Genomic DNA, 18,643 nt, shown 5'->3' with positions numbered 1-18,643 from the left:
TTTCGCACTTGGCCAATTTAAGATTTTATTATTTCAAAGAAAAAAAGCTTCAAGCTTTGAGAGCAAATTTTCTGACGGAGTAAAGGAGATCTTTTCTCTGCTGCTTCTTTGTGCGCAGATTCTCCTCATGTTTGTTGAGGCGGCGCCGCATAGCTCTTGTCTTCTTGGGCCTCAGGTCCAAGGGCTTGTATTTTTTGCCCTGAAACAAAACATGTGAATAGGTCAAACTGGTAAATAATGTGAAGAATGACAACTTGGAAAGATATGTTAATCCTAAACTTCATACATGTTATTTGATGACTACAAAGGAGACAAACATCAGTGCTGTCAGTGCTTATTCAGTCATTCCTTATCCTGATTGCCTCAACCAGGCAGTCAAAGTCGCAGGGAGATTTCAGCTTATTCTAAAAGTTTGACATTTATAAAACCATTACTTGGTCGCCATCTTGTGGACAACGTGAGTAATTCAAGTCAGTGACCTTTAATGGCGCAGATCTACAATATGTGCAACATTACTTATGTGACCCAATAAACATTTCCTAGTCAAGGTGTAAAAAAAAAACAGTCACACCTGAACTGTATGCACATTATAACCAATGCTTATGCACCATACACATTTCAAAATTAAACCCATTTAAATCCATTATAAAACATAATTGGGGAAAAAGCAACACCACACTTACATTTGGCACACATTAGCTGCTTGTGTTTTCTGATTGATTACAAAACTTTTAAGAGTTTGTCACCAAAGTAAAGGTAGGTGTCGAAATTTCACATACTCTTAATATTCATATCTATCCATCTCTCTATATATTGATATATTTATATACACAATCATATACATACAGTACATATGTATAAATAGTTACTCTACATGCAGTCTGCTTTCAGCCCTCAACCTATTTTTTTTTAGCCCATTGCGGCCCTTATCCAAAAAGTTCGGAAAGCCCCTGCCCTAAACAGTTACCTAAAATGTACATCATATTTAAATCCATAATCGTATCCTTTATGAATTAAATTTCCCCTCAGGGATTAATTAAGTATTTCTGATTCTGAATAATTGGACCTAGGGCTGGGCAGTATGGCTCAATATAGATAATTACTGTTATTTATGACCGATGGAAAATAGGGAGCTGGAGAACAAATATTAAATGCAAGCATTTTTATATGAAATGTAACCGTCCTGATTATAAATCTCTCAGCCATCAAGACAGAAAAGGAAATGTCTACATGAGCATAGAAAACATTCAATGTAAACAAAATAGTAAAATCACGGAACATTTAACAATAAGCTCTGAAAATGAAAGGTGCAAAAATAAGTAAAAAAGAAAATAAAAATAAAGGAGAGGCAAATAGTGCCAAGTGTGAAAATGTAAACAGAAACCTAAGAACTATTTTCTGCAAGTTTAGTGCCACAACGTTTGTTAGGGCTAGACAATTATTTTTGATTGATAATGTAATCGTGATTAATAACACGATTATTCAATCATCTGAAAAGATGAATATTTATCGTACCCCCAAAATTCAACTTTTAATAGTTTTAAAAATTTGTAACCAATAAAACAAGTAAAATAATAGCAGTAACAATACATTTTAACAGAAATATAAAAATTGTTTTCCATTTTGTTTAGATTCCATTTTTTTACCTTTTAAACTTATTACCACTGAAGTGGTGTGCTTTGATGTCAAAAATCATTTAAAGAAATGTGTAATTGAATGCAAATATAAATATAAAATTTTTTTGGACAACACGTATTTGGAAAATTGTGACCAGTATTAATGGTTAAAACATAATTGTGTACTACACAGCGCTTGAGGCAAAGTACTTTTTTGAAACCTTTTTGTTGCAGTCCGACCGGATGTGTGCCATTATTGTGAAGGGAAGTGTGCTGTGCTGTTAGCCTGACAGTAAGGAGACAATTGGCTGGAAAAAAAAAGAGCGCCTCTAAAGTTGTGACTGCTGTTTGTATGTTCACAACACCAAAAGGAGATGAGCTGTAGGTGTAGGAATTGTTCTTGTCAGCTTAAATTTTGTAGTTAATTCGCTTTTTTAAGGGGCTGTCTACATTTTCTGGAACATTTGACATTTGTCAATTTTCTAAATATTCATCGTTTAACAGCAGACTCCGTTTTAATGGCCAATTAGGCGATTCTGTCCAGGGTTCTGTAAATGTGGACATCAACTGACTTTACTTTTTTTGTTGAGTTTAGTGATCGATTAGGAATACTAGTGCTGTGTCTTATAAAAGGTAGCATCCCAAATTTATGATAGACGTGCTGTAGTGGATTTACCTAATTCACCGCGACACCAAAAGGTACAAGCGGTATAAAATGGATGGATGGGATGGACTCACGGGTCTTTAATTGTATTTGAAGTTCGAGTCGGACGGGGTTTTCCCATGTGTGTTGTTGCACTAAGAAGCAACAGATGTGTAGCTACTGCTCCATTGCTGATTTACAAAGTCTGAATGTCATTAAAACAATTAGCTCCATCTTCTAACACTCTTGCGTGACTCCATTGATTATAATTTAGTGATCGTGACGAGCCATATTTCAAATCAAAATTTGATTAATTGTACAGCCGTGGTATACTGGTCTTGGTGGTTCCTTTGAAAAAATACATAAAGTGCAATACTGGCCAAGTGACTCTAATCTACAATTTCTTCATATAAACTTTCTCGTCTCACTCCATGTAAAGAATCAACCGCCAGACAACAAATCTTGATTTATGATACCGTAACCTGATTGGCAGTCAGTGTGTCACTCCCACAGATGAGTGATAACTTCCTACGTTGTTCGGTTACCAGAGAAAGCCAACCTTGATTCCATACTTCGCCTTTCTTACAACCAAAAAATATCTGCAGTATATCGAAAGTTTTACCGATTACATTTATATCGCAATATAGATTGATATTGTTTTACCGATTACAGTTATATCGCAATATAGATTGATATTGTTTGATCGGCCCAGCCCTAATTTCACTAAAACCACAAGCTATGACATTCAGATATTGTGTGGCAATATAAGACATGGTTGAAAAATAACGCAGCACATTCAAGTTAGTCTTAAGGTAAGTAGTTGTGTTGTTAGCTCAACACCTCTTTTACAGACTTATGTTGTTTTGGGTTCTCACCTTGTAGAACTTTCTCAAGTTTTCTTTTTGAGTCTGATTGATGACAGTCAGGACTCTGGCAATGGATTTGCGGACAACACGGCTGTAGAAGGAAAAGATACACACATGCCACAGTTGATTTAAAAAGATGATATTTATCCAAAGTCACAAGTTTACTATATGGTCACAAAATAGGTTCACTTTTACTGACATGCTGGGGCGGGGGTTTATTTTGATCAATCATAGCTGATGTGAATCGCAAATCGGACATGGATTATAAAATCGATACGTAAATGTGAGTGTCAATAACATCCTCCCCACACATTTTCTCATTAGAAAAATGCCACAACACACCAAAGACAAATATCTAATCACTCAATACACTTTGGTTTAAATATTAGCATATTTGTGATGACAATTACTAATCTGCAAGAGAGCTTGATTACCAATTAGGAAAAATAATGCCCAAACGGATAAATTCAATACAACTAAGGTATACTACACCAGTGTTGGCGTTGACACACTTGTGTCTTTTTACCCATTTAAATCCAAAAGGACGCGAAATCCCAGAAGCCGAGATTTTGTATACCGTGTTTTCCAGTTATAAAGTTGACATTGAGTTGACTTCAATGCTTTTGAAATATCCATAGGGGTGAAAATGGCTTTAAATAGAAGATGACAAGAAATGCTGTCATACTGTATGTTCACAGCCAATTTGAATGAACATTTTGATCTAGGATATCCCATGTACAAATAAATAAGGGACATTCTTAGTCAACAGTTATACATGTCACACTAAGAATGGCTGTACAAACAACTCCAACACTGTCATATAAGCTGCGCCATTTTGTGAAACCACACTAAATAACAATGACAAACACATTTCGGGAGAATATTTGCACCGCAACACTACATAAACACAACAGAACAAATACCCGGGATTGTACTCTTCCAGGACGCTACACTATTTTATTTGGTACAGTGTGTAATTCTAAAGGGTGACCAGTAGATGGCAGTCCAACATAAGAGCTGGGACTTGTAAAGACACCAACATTTTAAATGTCTCATTGAAAATATACGTTACACACGGCGCTCAAAAATCTATCAAAATCTTTTAGTAGTGAATATTTTATTGCCATTTCTAATATAAAGTAGTGTTAATTTCTTACTTATATCTGTCAAACTCGCCAAGAAAGCACTTAAACATACCCGTCTAATGAGTTTACATTAGTTACAGTACCCATGATTGTCACACACATACAATTGACCCATCACCCTTGATTACCCACCGGGAGGTGAGGGGAGCAGTGATCAGCAGCGGTGGCTGCGCTTGTTATCAGTTTGGTGATTTAACCCCCAATTCAAACCCTTGATGCTGAGTGCCAAGCAGGGAGGTAGTGGGTCCCATTTTTATAGTTTTAGGCACGACTCGGTCGGGGTTTGAACTCACAACCTACCGATCTCAAGGCGGACACTAACCACAAGGCCACTGATTCACGTTTATGACAACCTTTGACCAAAACACGATACAGAATGAGTTATAACAGGAGAATGCATACATTTATAATTTGTTTTCAAAACGCTTACAAAGAAGTGGGACCCCAAAAAATTTACTATAGGAACCCAATTTTATGACTCATTTTGAAGATTCCCAGCGCCAACACTGCTATATGGTATCAGTACTTTAATGGCAATGCAGATCATAACATTACTCAGTGGCCTAGTGCAGTGGTTCTCAACCTTTTTTCAGTGATGTACCCCATGTGAGCATTTTTTTCATTCAAGTATCCCCTAATCAGAGCAAAGCATTTTTGGTTGAAAAAAAGAGAAAGTAAAATACAGCATTATGTCACCAGTTTCTGATTTATTAAAGTGTATAACAGTGCAAAATATTGCTCATTTGTAGTGGTCTTTCTTGAAATATTTGGAAAAAAAGATATAAAAATAACTAAAAACTTTGTGAAAAAAAAACAAGTGATTCAATTATAAATAAATATTTCTACACATAGAAGTAATCATCAACTTAAAAGTGCCCTCTTTGGGGATTGTAATAGAGATCCATCTGGATTCATGAACTTAATTCTAAAAATTTCTTCACACAAAAAAAATCTTTAACATCAATATTTATGGAACATGTCCACAAAAAAATCTAGCTGTCAACACTGAATATTGCATTGTTGCATTTCTTTTCACAGTTTATGAACTTACATTCATATTTTGTTGAAGTATTATTCAGTAAATATATTCATAACAGATTTTAGAATTGTTGCTATTTTTAGAATATATTTAAAACATCTCACGTACCCCTTGGCATGCTTTTAAGTACCCCCAGGGGTACGCGGACCCCCATTTGAGAACTACTGGCCTAGTGGTTAGAGTGTCCGCCCTGAGATCGGTAGGTTGTGAGATCAAATCCCGGCTGAGTCATACCAAAGACTATAAAAATGGGACCCTTACCTCCCTGCCTGGCACTCAGCATTAAGGGTTGGAATTGGGGGTTAAATCACATAAAATGATTCCCGGGCGTGGCACCGCTGCTGCCCACTGCTCCCTTCACCTCCCAGGGGTGATCAAGGGTGATGGGTCAAATGCAGAGAATAATTTTGCCACACCTAGTGTGTGTGTGACAATCATTGGTACTTTAACTTATTACTGCTGTAAGCATTTCACCAATCTCGTGCACTTTGCAAATTTGGACGCGACCTAACAGCAAAACAGTCTCCCAAAACTGCGTAGATGGCTTCAAGGCCTATTTATCCAAGCGTGAGGGTTGGGAAACGAAGGTGCTTAGCGAGGGAAGAGTGGATTTAGGCCGGGTGGCCTATTTCAAGTTCCAGGTAACCCTACATTATATTATTTTATAAATAGTAAACCAAGTTGTGGTAGTACTTTAGTCAGTGGTTTAGTCGTGGATGTACACTGTATAGCAGGAGTCGGCAACCTTTACCACTCAAAGAGCCATTTTGGCCCGTTTCACAAATTAAAGAAGAAAAAGGGAGCCGCAACCATTTTCTCGCGAATATCTGCTGGTGGTCACCCATGTAACAGTAATAAGGGCGTGCCATGAAGCCATTGCCTTTTGACGCCTTATACAACATGTACAGACAGCTTGCAAGTCCAGCAACATGTTGTATGTGGCTTCCGCAGATACACGTACACGACTGCAAGGCATACTGGGTGACACAGAGTACACTGAAGGTTGTGATATAAACAATTTTAACACTCTTACTAATATGCACCACACTGTGAACCCACACCAAACAAAAATGACAAACATTTCTGGAGAACATCCGCACTGTAACACATTATAAACGCAACATAATTATAGAGAATGCTATGCATCCATTACTCTTTCAGGTTATATTATACACCCCGCTAGCACCAAACCCCCCCCCCCTTCCGTGCGTCGGTTGAGGTGGGCGGGGGTGTATAATATAGTCAGGAATAGTCATGGATGCAAAGGATTCTGGGTATTTGTTGTGTTGCGTTTATGTTGTGTTACTGTGAGGCTGTTACCATGAATTGATCAACAAGTAAATAAATGATAAATGGGTTGTACTTGTATAGCGCTTTTCTACCTTCAAGGTAATCAAAGCGCTTTGACACTACTTCCAAATTTACCCATTCACACACTGATGGAGGGAGCTGCCATGCAAGGCGCTAACCAGCACCCATCAGGAGGAAAGGGTGAAGTGTCTTGCTCAGGACTCAACGAGGTTGGTACTACGTGGGGATAGAACCAGGGACCCTTGGGTTGCGCACGGCGACTCTTCCACCGCCCCACGCCGTCCCTAAGTAGAAAAACTTATTCGGGTGTTGCCATTTAGTGGTCAATTGTACAGAATACGTACTGAACTATGCAATCTACTAATAAAAGTATCAATCAATCAATCTCGAAATGTGTTTTTCATTCTTATTTGGTGTGGGTTCAGTGTGGTGCATATTAGTAAGATTGTTAGTTATTTTTATAACAACCGTCAGTGTACTCTGTGTCACCCAGTATGCATTGCAGGCATGTACGTGTGTCTGCGGAAGCCACATACAACATCTTGCTGGGCTGGCAAGAAGTCTGTACATGTTGTAGAAGGCGTTAAAGGCAATGGCTTCATGGCATGCCCTTATTACTGTTATATGGGTGACCACCAGTGGTTATTCGCGAGAATGGTTGCAGCTCCCATTGTCTTCTTTATTTTGTGAAACGCGTCAAAATCTAGAGGGTGCTAAAAGTAAAGCCATCATGGCCCTCCCTCAATATTGTTGTCCGAGTGAAAATCGATGTTGACCCCGAGTGATGTCCGGAATCCCCCCGTAACAATCGGGAGGTCGGCGATTGTGCAGCTGAGCCACATCAGTGGCCAAAGAGCCGCATATGGCTCCGGAGCCGGAGGTTGCCAACCCCTGCTGTATAGTGATGAATCCAATTAACATTTGATTTGATTTTGATTTGACATTGAATTTGCAAAATGCGCCCATTAGTATTGAGCTTACAACACTACAGACAACTTACTCAAGATACTTACATTTTGGACAGTTTGGAAGCCGCTCCGCCAGTTACCTTGGCCACACGAAGTTGGGAAAGCTCGTTTTTTAAATCGTCGAGTTGCTTCAGCAGCTCCTCTTTCTTTTTGCCTCGCAAGTCTCTCGCCTTAATCTTGGCCTGGACAATAATGAAAAAATATCGCCGTTAGCATTGGTGGCCTCCAGTCCCACTCGCTCTTCCTTGGCGACCAGATAACCTATGGTGCCATTCCAAAATGTGGTTAAGCATTAAAATAAACATGCATTCAGGACACAATTGGGTAAAATATGTTACTAATGTGAGGGCAGCTTCAAAGCTATCGCTTCGTTGCATTAGCTTAGCAATTTAGCTACGCACCGCTGCGTCGACTAAACACCATTAAACTCATTCACACGCGTTACATACTTAGCCACACGGCACAATATAGGCACATAAGTGTCTTATGTGCACATTAATGATATTTTTCATTGCGGCGAGCAGCTACAAAAGTTAAAATGTACAAATTATACGAGACCCGCGGCATACACACCATGTCGCCTCTCGTCGTCCTGTCGGAAAGGCCGGACGTGCCTCGTGCTCACCAAAAAGTCAGTTTCCGGTTCCGGAGAATGTTTTCTTCGTTGGTTTCTCTGGTCGTGTCCCGCCAACAACAACGCCACCCATAGAAATCAAAATAACAGCCGTTGTATGTTTTGGTCATTGCATTTTCTTTTAATGAATGAGTTCATAAATAAATAAATAAATTAATTAATTAAAAAAATATATATACAGTGGGGCAAAAAATAATTTAGTCAGCCACCGATTGTGCAAGTTCTCCCACTTAAAATGATGACAGAGGTCTGTAATTTTCATCATAAGTACACTTCAACTGTGAGAGACAGAATGTGATAAAAAAAAATCCAGAAATTCACATTGTAGGAACTTTAAATAATTTATTTGTAAATCATGGTGGAAAATAAGTATTTGGTCAACCATTCAAAGCTCTCACTGATGGAAGGAGGTTTTGGCTCAAAATCTCACGATACATGGCCCCATTCATTCTTTCCCTAACACGAATCAATCGTCCTGTCCCCTTAGCAGAAAAACAGCCCCAAAGCATGATGTTTCCACCCCCATGCTTCACAGTAGGTATGGTGTTCTTGGGATGCAACACAGTATTCTTCTTCCTCCAAACACGACAAGTTTATTTTCCACCATAATTTACAAATAAATTATTTAAAATTCCTACAATGTGAATTCCTGGATTTTTTTCCCACATTCTGTCTCTCACAGTTGAAGTGTACCTATGATGAAAATTACAGACCTCTGTCATCGTTTTATGTTGGAAAACTTGCACAATCGGTGGCTGACTAAATACTTTTTTGCCCCACTGTGTATGGTAAATGGGTTGTACTTGTATAGCACTTTTCTACCTCTTTTTAAGGAGCGCAAAGGGCTTTGACAATATTTCCACATTCGCCCATTCACACACATTCACACACTGACGGCGGGAGCTGCCATGCAAGGCGTTCACCAGAACCAGAGGTGGGTAGAGTGGCCAGAAATTGTACTCAAGTAAGAGTACTGTTACTTTAGAGATTTATTACTCAAGTAAAAGTAAGGAGTAGTCACTCAAATATTTACTTGAGTAAAAGTAAAAAGTATGTTGTGAAAACACTACTCAAGTACTGAGTAACTGATGAGTAACCTGATTACGGCCACAAATAATGCACAAAAACTTAAAAATAGCAATGAACAAATTCAGAGCCAAGAATATCTCTTAAGCAACTAAAACAATAATATATATTAAATAATAGTACATTGAAATAAAATAAAAAAATGGCACACTGAGCCACAATAACTTAACAGCACCATAAGCTCAGTAGGCATTCATTGATTTGATTGATTGATTGATTGATTGATTAAAACTTGTATTAGTAGATTGCACAGTACAGTACATATTCCGTACAATTGACCACAAAATCGTAACACCCCAATAAGTTTTTCAACGTTTATCAATTACTTAGTAAATGACCAAGTCGAAGTTATCTACCTCATATATACATACACACACATATCATTTATACACATACATATCATACATAGACACACAAATCATTTATACACACACATATCATATAGACATATATATATATATATATATATATATACATACATACATACATTTATATATACAGTATGTAATTTATATTTATTTATTTTGCTGTTTTTGTTCACATGTTAAAGGTGTTTTAATGAATATACGTGCATGTTTAACATATAGATTCCTATCTTTCATGAAGACAAGAATATAAGTTGGTGTATTACCTGATTCTGTAGAATTGACTACTAAATGATAACACGCCAATAAGTTTTCCAACGTTTATCAAGTACTTAATAAATAACCAAGTCAAGGTGATCCACCTCATATATACATACACACACATATCATATATATATATACATATATATATATATATATATATATATATATACATACATAAACATAAACATATATATATATATATATATGCATACATACATACATAGATTTATATATACAGTATATAATTTATATTTCTTTATTTTGCCGTTTTTGTTGACATGTTAAAGGTGTTTTAATGAATATACGTGCATGTTTAGCACATAAATTCCTATATTTCTTGAAGACAAGAATATAAGTTGGTGTATTACCTGATTCTGATGACTTGCATTGATTGGAATCAGACGTCCACGTTTTCAAATGGAGAAAAAAAGTTCATCTTTTCTGTCTAATACCACATGAAAGTCGTTGGTTTTTGGCATCTTATCCGTCCATATTCGTTTGTATACACTTTACAAGAAATACATTGGCGGCAAACTCCGTAGCTTGCTAGCTTGTTTGCGCTGTCTTTCGGAGACTCTTATTTTGTTAGCGCAGGCGCGATGGAGCGGCACTTTTATTGTGAAGACAGGAACTGTGCGATCAGTCTTTAGGCTTTGACGGGAAGTACGGTTGAAATAAAAAGTGTCTTTTTTCCTTTACACTTTTGATTGATTGATTGATGGATTTAAACTTTTATTAGTAGATTTCACAGTACAGTACATATTCCGCACAATTGACCACTAAATGGTAACACCCCAATACGTTTTTCAACTTCTTTAAGTCGGGTCATGTGACCGCCTGGCTCTGTTTGATTGGTCCAACGTCACAGGTGACTGCATGTGATTGGTGAAACGCAGGCATGCGTAGATTCTATATTGAAGCTCTGTCATTAACCAAAACAAACATAAATAGATCGATAAAAAAAAGGTAGCGAGTAGCGAGCTGAATGTAGATAAATGGAACGGAGTAAAAGTAGCGTTTCTTCTCTATAAATATACTCAAGTAAAAGTAAAAGTATGTTGCATAAAAACTACTCGCAGAAGTACAATTTATCCCAAAAGTTACTCAAGTAAATGTAACGGAGTAAATGTAGCGCGTTACTACCCACCTCTGACCAGAACCCATCAGGAGCAAGGGTGAAGTGTCTTGCCCAAGGACACAACGGACGTGTCTAGGATGATAGAAGGTGGGGATTGAACCAGCAACCCTCAGATTGCTGGCACAGCCGCTCTACCAACTTCGCCACGCTGTCCCCATAATATGAGTACTTCAGGTGAGTATATACAGTATTATGAGTATTTAAGGTGAGTATTTACAGTATTATGAATATTTAAGTGAGTAATTACAGTTTTATGAGTACTTCAGGAGAGTATTCGCAGTGTTAAACACTTACCGTTCTTCCAGTTGGCTGACCTCAGCGGTGCTGAATCCAAATGTTTCTGACAGATCAAACAGATCCTTGCCTTCCCGATGAAGGCAATCTGATAAGAGAATGTTATATATATATATATATATATATATATATATATATATATATATATATATATATATATATATATATATATATATATATATATATATATATATATATATATATATTGTAGGAGCCATTTTAGGCATCCTTATTTTGAGTTGGCATTACTTTCTTTTGTCACTAGGTGGCGGGATTTTTGGTTGAGCAGTGCAGGGTTGAAGGCATAAATAGAAGCACAGGTGAGCTGATTAGGGAGGACTCAGGTGTGGGAGCACAAACCGTTCTTATCACAACAGCAGACAACGCCAGATAACAGCAGACAACAACACACAGCAACAGGCAGGAAAGACAGGAGAACATATGGCACCATGTCACTACAATAATCCATGGTATGTTTCATTCACCCTGCAAGTTAATTGATAAATATGCATTAACTGGACTTCTGACTGGACCTCACTTCAATGCAATGTTTGCTGCTGCGTAGGATCACTCCCTCAAACCTGTTGAGTAGTGTCAATAAATTTGAACATTAAAAGGTGAAGATTGCCACTATATATATATATATATATATATATATATATATATATATATATATATATACACACATAGATATTAGGGCTGCGAATCTTTGGGTGTCCCACGATTCGATTCAATATCGATTCTTGGGGTCACGATTCGATAATATATAGATTTTTTTTTATTCGATTTGGTTCTCAATTGAAAAACAATATTTTTCCCATTCAAAATGATTCTGTATTCATTCAATACATAGAATTTCAGCAGGATCTACCCCAGTCTGCTGACATGCAAGCAGAGTAGTAGATTTAAAAAAAAAAAAGCTTTTATAATCGTAAAGAACAATCTTTTATCAACTGATTGCAATAATGTAAATTTGTTTTAACTATTAAACGAACCAAAAATATGACTTTTTTATCTCTGTGAAAATATTGGACACAGTGTGTTGTCAAGCTTATGAGATGCGATGCAAGTGTAAGCCACTGTGACACTATTGTTCTTTTTTAAAATATTTATAAATGTCTAATGATAATGTCAATGAGGGATTTTTAATCACTGCTATGCTGAAATTATGACTAATATTGATACTGTTGTTGATAATATTCATTTTTGTTTCACTACTTTTGGTTTGTTCTGTGTTGTGTTTGTGTCTCCTCTATTGCTCTGTTTGTTGCAGTTCTGAGTGTTGCTGGGTCAGGTTTGGTTCTGGAATTGGATTGCATTGTTATGGTATTGCTGTGTAGTGGTTTGTTGGATCGATTTTTTAAAAATGAGAATAGATTCTGAATCGCACAACGTATTCGATTCGTATTCTAATTAATTTTTTCCCACACCCCTAATAGGTATATATATTTTGGGTTCCCCTCTTCTGCTGACGCAGCCAAAGCCTGAATGTGATCGCTGGGCCTGGTATTCCATCTGGCTTCCTCCAAATTTCAGAGACCCCATTTTTTGGACATTTTGGGCCTTTTTCCCTTTTTGGAAAGCTTCCCCCCCTTTCTATCTATCTTGACACTATTGACAGATACATTAAGCGTTCTTCTTTTTGGGTCGAAAAGCAATAACTTGATTTGAAAAAACAGGTACGTTTTCATTTCATATTTCATATAACATTAATAGAGCTCACCAGTCAGCATTGATTGATTGAAACTTTTATTAGTAGATTGCACAGTACAGCACATATTCTGTACAATTGACCACTAAATGGTAACACCCGAATAAGTTTTTCAACTTGTTTAAGTCAGGGTCCACGTTAATCAGTTCATGGCAAAAGCCATAAAACCGACTAGAATCAAATGTTTTTTTTAATATAATGACATCGGAACCGGAAGTTTCTATTTAAAGACGCCATGTGTAGTGTTGTGTCACTCTTCGTAATTTGATGTACTGGGAGGAAATAGTAATGCTCCCAGCTCCACACCTTTGTCACCGGTGCTTTCAGCGGCTCCGAGAACCGGGGGTGTTCCTGGGCCACATGAACTTTACCTGCACAAAATTGGTGACAAGAGAACAAGCTACAGTGAACCAGACAGGAAAACAAGCTGCAGCCTTACATCCAGGGGGTGAACCAGACAACAGTGCAACCGTCTGAACAACTACAGGAGGATGAAGCCCCTCCGATGGTGAACCTCACCCAGACATGGCCACAAAAATCGGTCACTTGCATGAAAGAGAAGGTATTCAAGCTAGACCCATGCTTGTGGAACTTGGGTCCAATCAGATGTGAGAAAGAGCATTTTCTGGTTCTGAGCCATGTGAAAGAAAAGCAACCAGCTACAGCGGGCTATGGCCTAGCTGAATCATACATAGAGCCCTTCGCCGGGGGACAATATGGACTCGGTGAAGTGTATGTTGAGGCCTGGCTGAACGACTCCCTGCCGTGGGTCTGGAAGAGATCCGTGGCGCACCAAACGGCGGGTCAACAAGCCTCGTCGAGAGGGGGTAATGTAAGAAGCATACATGGCCCGAAGATGTCTGACGTTTATGTCCAGAAGGTGCCTGCTCCAGATGAACTGTGGGGGGGTACTGCAAGATGACTTTGCTAAAATTGACAAATGTGCCCTGGAAAACATGTTCCAGGACCTAAATAACTGTGACTACTCCTGGGAAAAGGGCGCTCATACGTACGATGCCTCCCCTAGATGCGACATTTGGCAGCCGCCAATGTCTGTCTACACCACGGGGGGCTGGAGGTATGAATGCTCCCGTCATCGACAACACAAGACAATGAAGGGGGCATTAGAGCAGTGGCCACAGTTCATCTACCCCAACCTGAAATGACTTTGGCGTGGTCTCCAAGAGGTTGAGTTCAAGGCATGGGTCCTACCGTGCCTGGAACTTACTCATAGCTACTGGGTTGGATACCAGTATGTGGCGTCAGTCTACTCGGCTGTTGATGGTGTGGCAGACTGGTACTGGTGGACAGGATATCGACCGAGCCTAGTTATGAGCCCGAGACCCTGGAAGATGACCTGCAACAAAGACAACACCTCTTGCACCATAGGCCTAGCTAGACGACCTTGTGGGGAGCTTGAGACTTGGGGATCGACCAGTCTTGTACCAGGGGAGGTACAAGACTTTCGGGCAGGACGTGACGTGGGTCAAAAGTAACACCAACTTAGAAAGAGGCCTGAGAGGATCCGTAACCCGTGATCAGGTCTGGCAAAGAGGCCCGTCAGAGTGGAACCATGGGTGTGCCAGGGTGCTGTTGGGTCCTGTGAGGCTCCGGGCCGACATCCACATGGACATGGTACCGCACGTCAGTTATGCCGAAATTATTCGTCTCAAGGGCCAAACATTTAGACAGAGTTTGTGCATGGGCAAAGAAATCGATGGATTCCAGTGGGTCGGGCGCAACATAATCCATAACCCATAACAATGGTACCTGTGCGGCCCCGCTCGAAAACTGGGAGAAGTGTGGGACTCACGAATGTTCACTGTTAGAGATATCGGGCAAAGCCCTCCTAGCGGGAGTAGAAGGCTTGTTAGAGGTGCCAGGGGAGATCCTGGGAAAGATTGAAGAAGGTGCGACCGTGCTTCTGCATGACTTGTGGGACATAGTTCGACCCTTTGTAATGTACGGGTTGGCAGGCCTCAGAGCCATCATTTTAGGGCTTTTGGCCTTGCAGCTACTCCGTTTCCTTCTTGGAGTTATCTGCAGAAGGGGGTGGAGCAAGCCCGCCCGTGCAGGGGAGGTATCAGAGCCTCACCTGTGACAGGGGGTTCTGACTCCTTAACAGTAAAGTAACCTGGCTTTAGCAGCCAGAACAGACTAAGACTCAACTGAGACTAGCAACACAACATGAAGTTAAGAGGACTACACAACCTGAAGTTATAAAAAGACGTGATGACAGACAACCGCAAAATGGCAAACACATTCAACGGGGCTGCTACTCTGTTGACAATTCCCCTGAACATTCGGACTTGGAACAGCACAGAACAATGCTCGTTCAGCACCTTGGAAGGGATTTGGCTGATCTTCTGCTGGGCCAACAACCCAGGAATGCGAGCCATATGTATGACCCTTGGAGCCGTACATGTGATGGTAGAAAACGTCGGACTGGGTCTGAAAGACTACACAACGTCATGGTTCGTGGTCTACGTGCTGGGACGCGTCAAGATCGAAGCGTCTAAGATTGGCCTCACGAAGGCCCTGATCCTGGCTGTCTGGATGCTGTTGGACATGGAGTCAATCTGGTTCGAGTCCGTGATGTGGGTGACCGTCGTCGCCGAGGGCCTGGCTGTGCTGGGTATGCTCACGTATGTATACAACCAGGTGTGCCGCCTACGTGGTGCCCAAGCAGCCCAATTGTTTGTTAAAATGATAAACTTGGGGGTTTGGGGAATAGGTTGGGGAGCCTTAAGCTCCCTCTGTTTAGCGGGATACTTAACCGACTTGCCATTAATTGTGTGGTTTATCTTATACGGTTACCTGTTTCCACAACCTAGCAGTAAAATGCTAGGTGGGGCTCAGATAGCCCCACCTCAGCGGGGGATTGCTCCGATACCCCAGAATAGATGGTCAAAATGGTCAGAACAGATGTATGGTGATGTCCCTGACCCTTTGGGGTAAGAAACTTCAGTTGTGCTTGCTATTTGCTCGCTATTAAGATGAATGCTTTATTCTGCTGATATACTAAAGTGTTATGAATTATTTTTTATTTTTGCTGATTTGGAGGGGAAGCTGTATAACTGGGGCGAAAGAGGAAGTTGCGTAATTTTGGGTGGGAGTGGAGGTTGTGTAACTTAGGTCGGTAGCCTAAGTAGCCCTTGGGCTACTTAGGAAGGATCGCCGACGGGTGTTTCTCACTTTGTGTGAAACGCCTTCCAGGGCTGCTACACCGCCTGATGAGGCCTTGACTGCTCTCTTGAGGGCGTTGGGTGATTATAAGGTAATTGACAAGGCCTTCTCTCCTGCGTCTTCCCGGGGTCGTTTAATATTTGACGCTGACAACATGGGGGCGGCAGTGGTGTATCTGGATGCCTCCCCAATCTTACCGGCTTCCCCTGTTGAACCCTCTGGTGTCCCCAAATTTGTTAGGAATATATTAACTGATCCCCCTACCAAGGGTTTCTAGGAGGGGGTGTCAAGATAGGTACCCCCCCCCCCCCCACCAATGTACTGTTGAGAATAATGTGATGTGTTATATCCCCATAGCAATGCCATAGCAACGAGGAAGGTAGTTTGCTTAGAAGAGTAACCACCCCAAAACTGAGGGTATATAGGGATGTTGAATTTGCTATTATACGGGATTTCGTACTTCTACGTCGCATCGAATGGACCACAGAAAAGACCTCTGACCTGCTTGGACTGAAAGAAGATTTCCAGCTCTCCAAGTAGAATCTGATTCGACGAACAAGAGACTTTTCTTCATTTCTGATCTCCCCCTGCGACAACGGCAAAAGAGGAACAATACTTCCTGTCCACCAGAGGAACCAGGGCTTTGGATGCTCGGGCCTCGGCTCGCGGCCGCCACCACTTCTCCTTTTCGGTTCCCCTCTTCTGCTGATGCAGCCGAAGCCTGGATGTGATTTCCAGGCCCGGTGATCCATCTGGCTTCCTCCAAATTTTTGGGACATTTTTGGCCTTTTCCCCTTTTTGGAAAGCTCGCTTCAGTTCCTCCCCTTTCTCTCTATCTTGACACTATTGACAGATACATTAAGCGTTCTTTTTGTGTCGAGAAGCAAAAACTTGATTTGAATAAACAGGTTCGTTTTCATTTCATATTTGATATAACATTAATAGAGCTCACCAGTCAGCATTGATTGATTGAAACTTTTATTAGAAGATTGCACAGTACAGCACTGTGACGGACTCTCTGCCGTCCTCGTGTGGGTTGCGGTGACACTGGACACACGTAGCAGGTTTGATTCACTTTTATTTTTTCAGCAAATCTGTGTTCGGGCCAGTCGGGCGCGCCCATTTCTAGTGCGCCAGCCCTGCTTCCTGGTCGCGATGCACCTTTCGGTGCTCGCCTGCTGCGTCTGTGGCGGGGATTCATCTTCACGTGCTCTGTTGTCTGGCTCGTGGTCGGGTGGCCGTGATTTCCTTCTCTCTCCTCGCGATCGTGCCCCCTTCGCCTCTCTTATGGTCTAGGGGCAGATGCGCAGATTGTGAGCAGGTGACTCAGATTGCCGTTCTCGTGCCGCTCCGCGTGCGTCACGCCTCTCCTCGCCGCCGCATGCCCCGCCTCCTGGCCTCCATCTTGGTCCTGAACGCTTCTGTCCGCCCGTTGTCGGCCCGTCGGCTGCGTCTCTCCACAGACCTCCCTCGCCAGTTCGAGGCCGGGCTCTAGTCCGGCTGAGCATACTCCCCCCAACCTTTTCTTCCAGGAGCGAGAAAAAAATTGCAACGGCCCTCTGATTCCTTTGTCTTTCTTTTCTTTGTCTTCTGTGAGTCCCCTTCTTCCTTTCCTTGCATTTCTCCCCCCAAAAAATTCTCAATTTCTTCCTCTTCTTGTTCGTCTTCATCATTTTCCAGCAATTCTTCAATTATTTCTTCTATTTCAATTTCTGGAGTTGCTTCTTCTCGTTTAAGTTTTTCTTTGTCCTCTGTGCCTTCTCCGTTCTCTACTTGAATTTCTCCAAGTAATTCTTCTTTTCTCTCAAATTGTTGAGGGTGGTCGACTACGTCTTCATTAATAATTTCTGCTTCATTTTCATCCGCTTCCAGAATTTCTTCAATTATTTCTTCTTCTTCATCTTCTTCTTTAACATAAATTTTATCATCATTGTTGTAATCTTCATCCTAAACATAAACTTCATCATCAATGTATATTTCACCATTAACGTAAACTTCATTCTCAACGTAAATTTCTTCATCATAAACTTCTTCATATTCTTCTTTACCGTAATTTCCATTAACATAAATATCTTCAATGTATAATTCTTCTTCCGGGGGGCACTCGTCCTTCCTTTTGGCCGACCGCTCGCTCTGGTGGTCGGCCTGCTCCAACAGCGCTTCCAGTCTCTGAGTCTCCCGGCGCTTCTCTTCGAGCAGCCTGGTGTAACTTGCCACGAGAGCCCAGATGACGTCATCCTCCTCCACTTCCAATGGTGTCTTCCAGTTGGGCGCCAATGTGACGGACTCCCTGCCGTCCTCGTGTGGGTTGCGGTAACACTGGACACACGACGCATCGTAGCAGGTTTAATTCAGGTTTAATTCAGGTTTATTCTTT

General features: G+C 40.7%; 2 protein-coding genes across 2 annotated transcripts in view; both read right to left on the bottom strand.

The window, feature by feature from the left end:
* rpl35 (ribosomal protein L35) lies at window positions 1-8,261 on the bottom strand. The gene is made up of 4 exons (XM_061897897.1): window positions 8,162-8,261; window positions 7,634-7,770; window positions 3,135-3,216; window positions 1-199 (listed from the first exon to the last, which is right to left on the bottom strand). The coding sequence occupies exons 1-4, from the start codon at window positions 8,162-8,164 to the stop codon at window positions 50-52; spliced, it is 372 nt and encodes a 123-aa protein (XP_061753881.1). The 5' UTR covers window positions 8,165-8,261; the 3' UTR covers window positions 1-49.
* The window catches only part of gda (guanine deaminase), an 81,687-nt gene continuing 66,177 nt past the window's right edge, over window positions 3,134-18,643 (bottom strand). The window contains exons 13-15 of the transcript XR_009806472.1: window positions 8,162-8,261; window positions 7,634-7,770; window positions 3,134-3,216 (exon numbers count right to left, since the gene is read on the bottom strand). The gene's annotated coding sequence lies outside the window, so the exon portion shown is untranslated. The remainder of the gene's footprint in view (window positions 3,217-7,633; window positions 7,771-8,161; window positions 8,262-18,643) is intronic.

Source organism: Nerophis ophidion, linkage group LG01 (assembly GCF_033978795.1).
Source record: "Nerophis ophidion isolate RoL-2023_Sa linkage group LG01, RoL_Noph_v1.0, whole genome shotgun sequence".
Classification (NCBI taxonomy): domain Eukaryota; kingdom Metazoa; phylum Chordata; class Actinopteri; order Syngnathiformes; family Syngnathidae; genus Nerophis; species Nerophis ophidion.
This window is presented reverse-complemented; position numbering and strand designations above follow the sequence as displayed.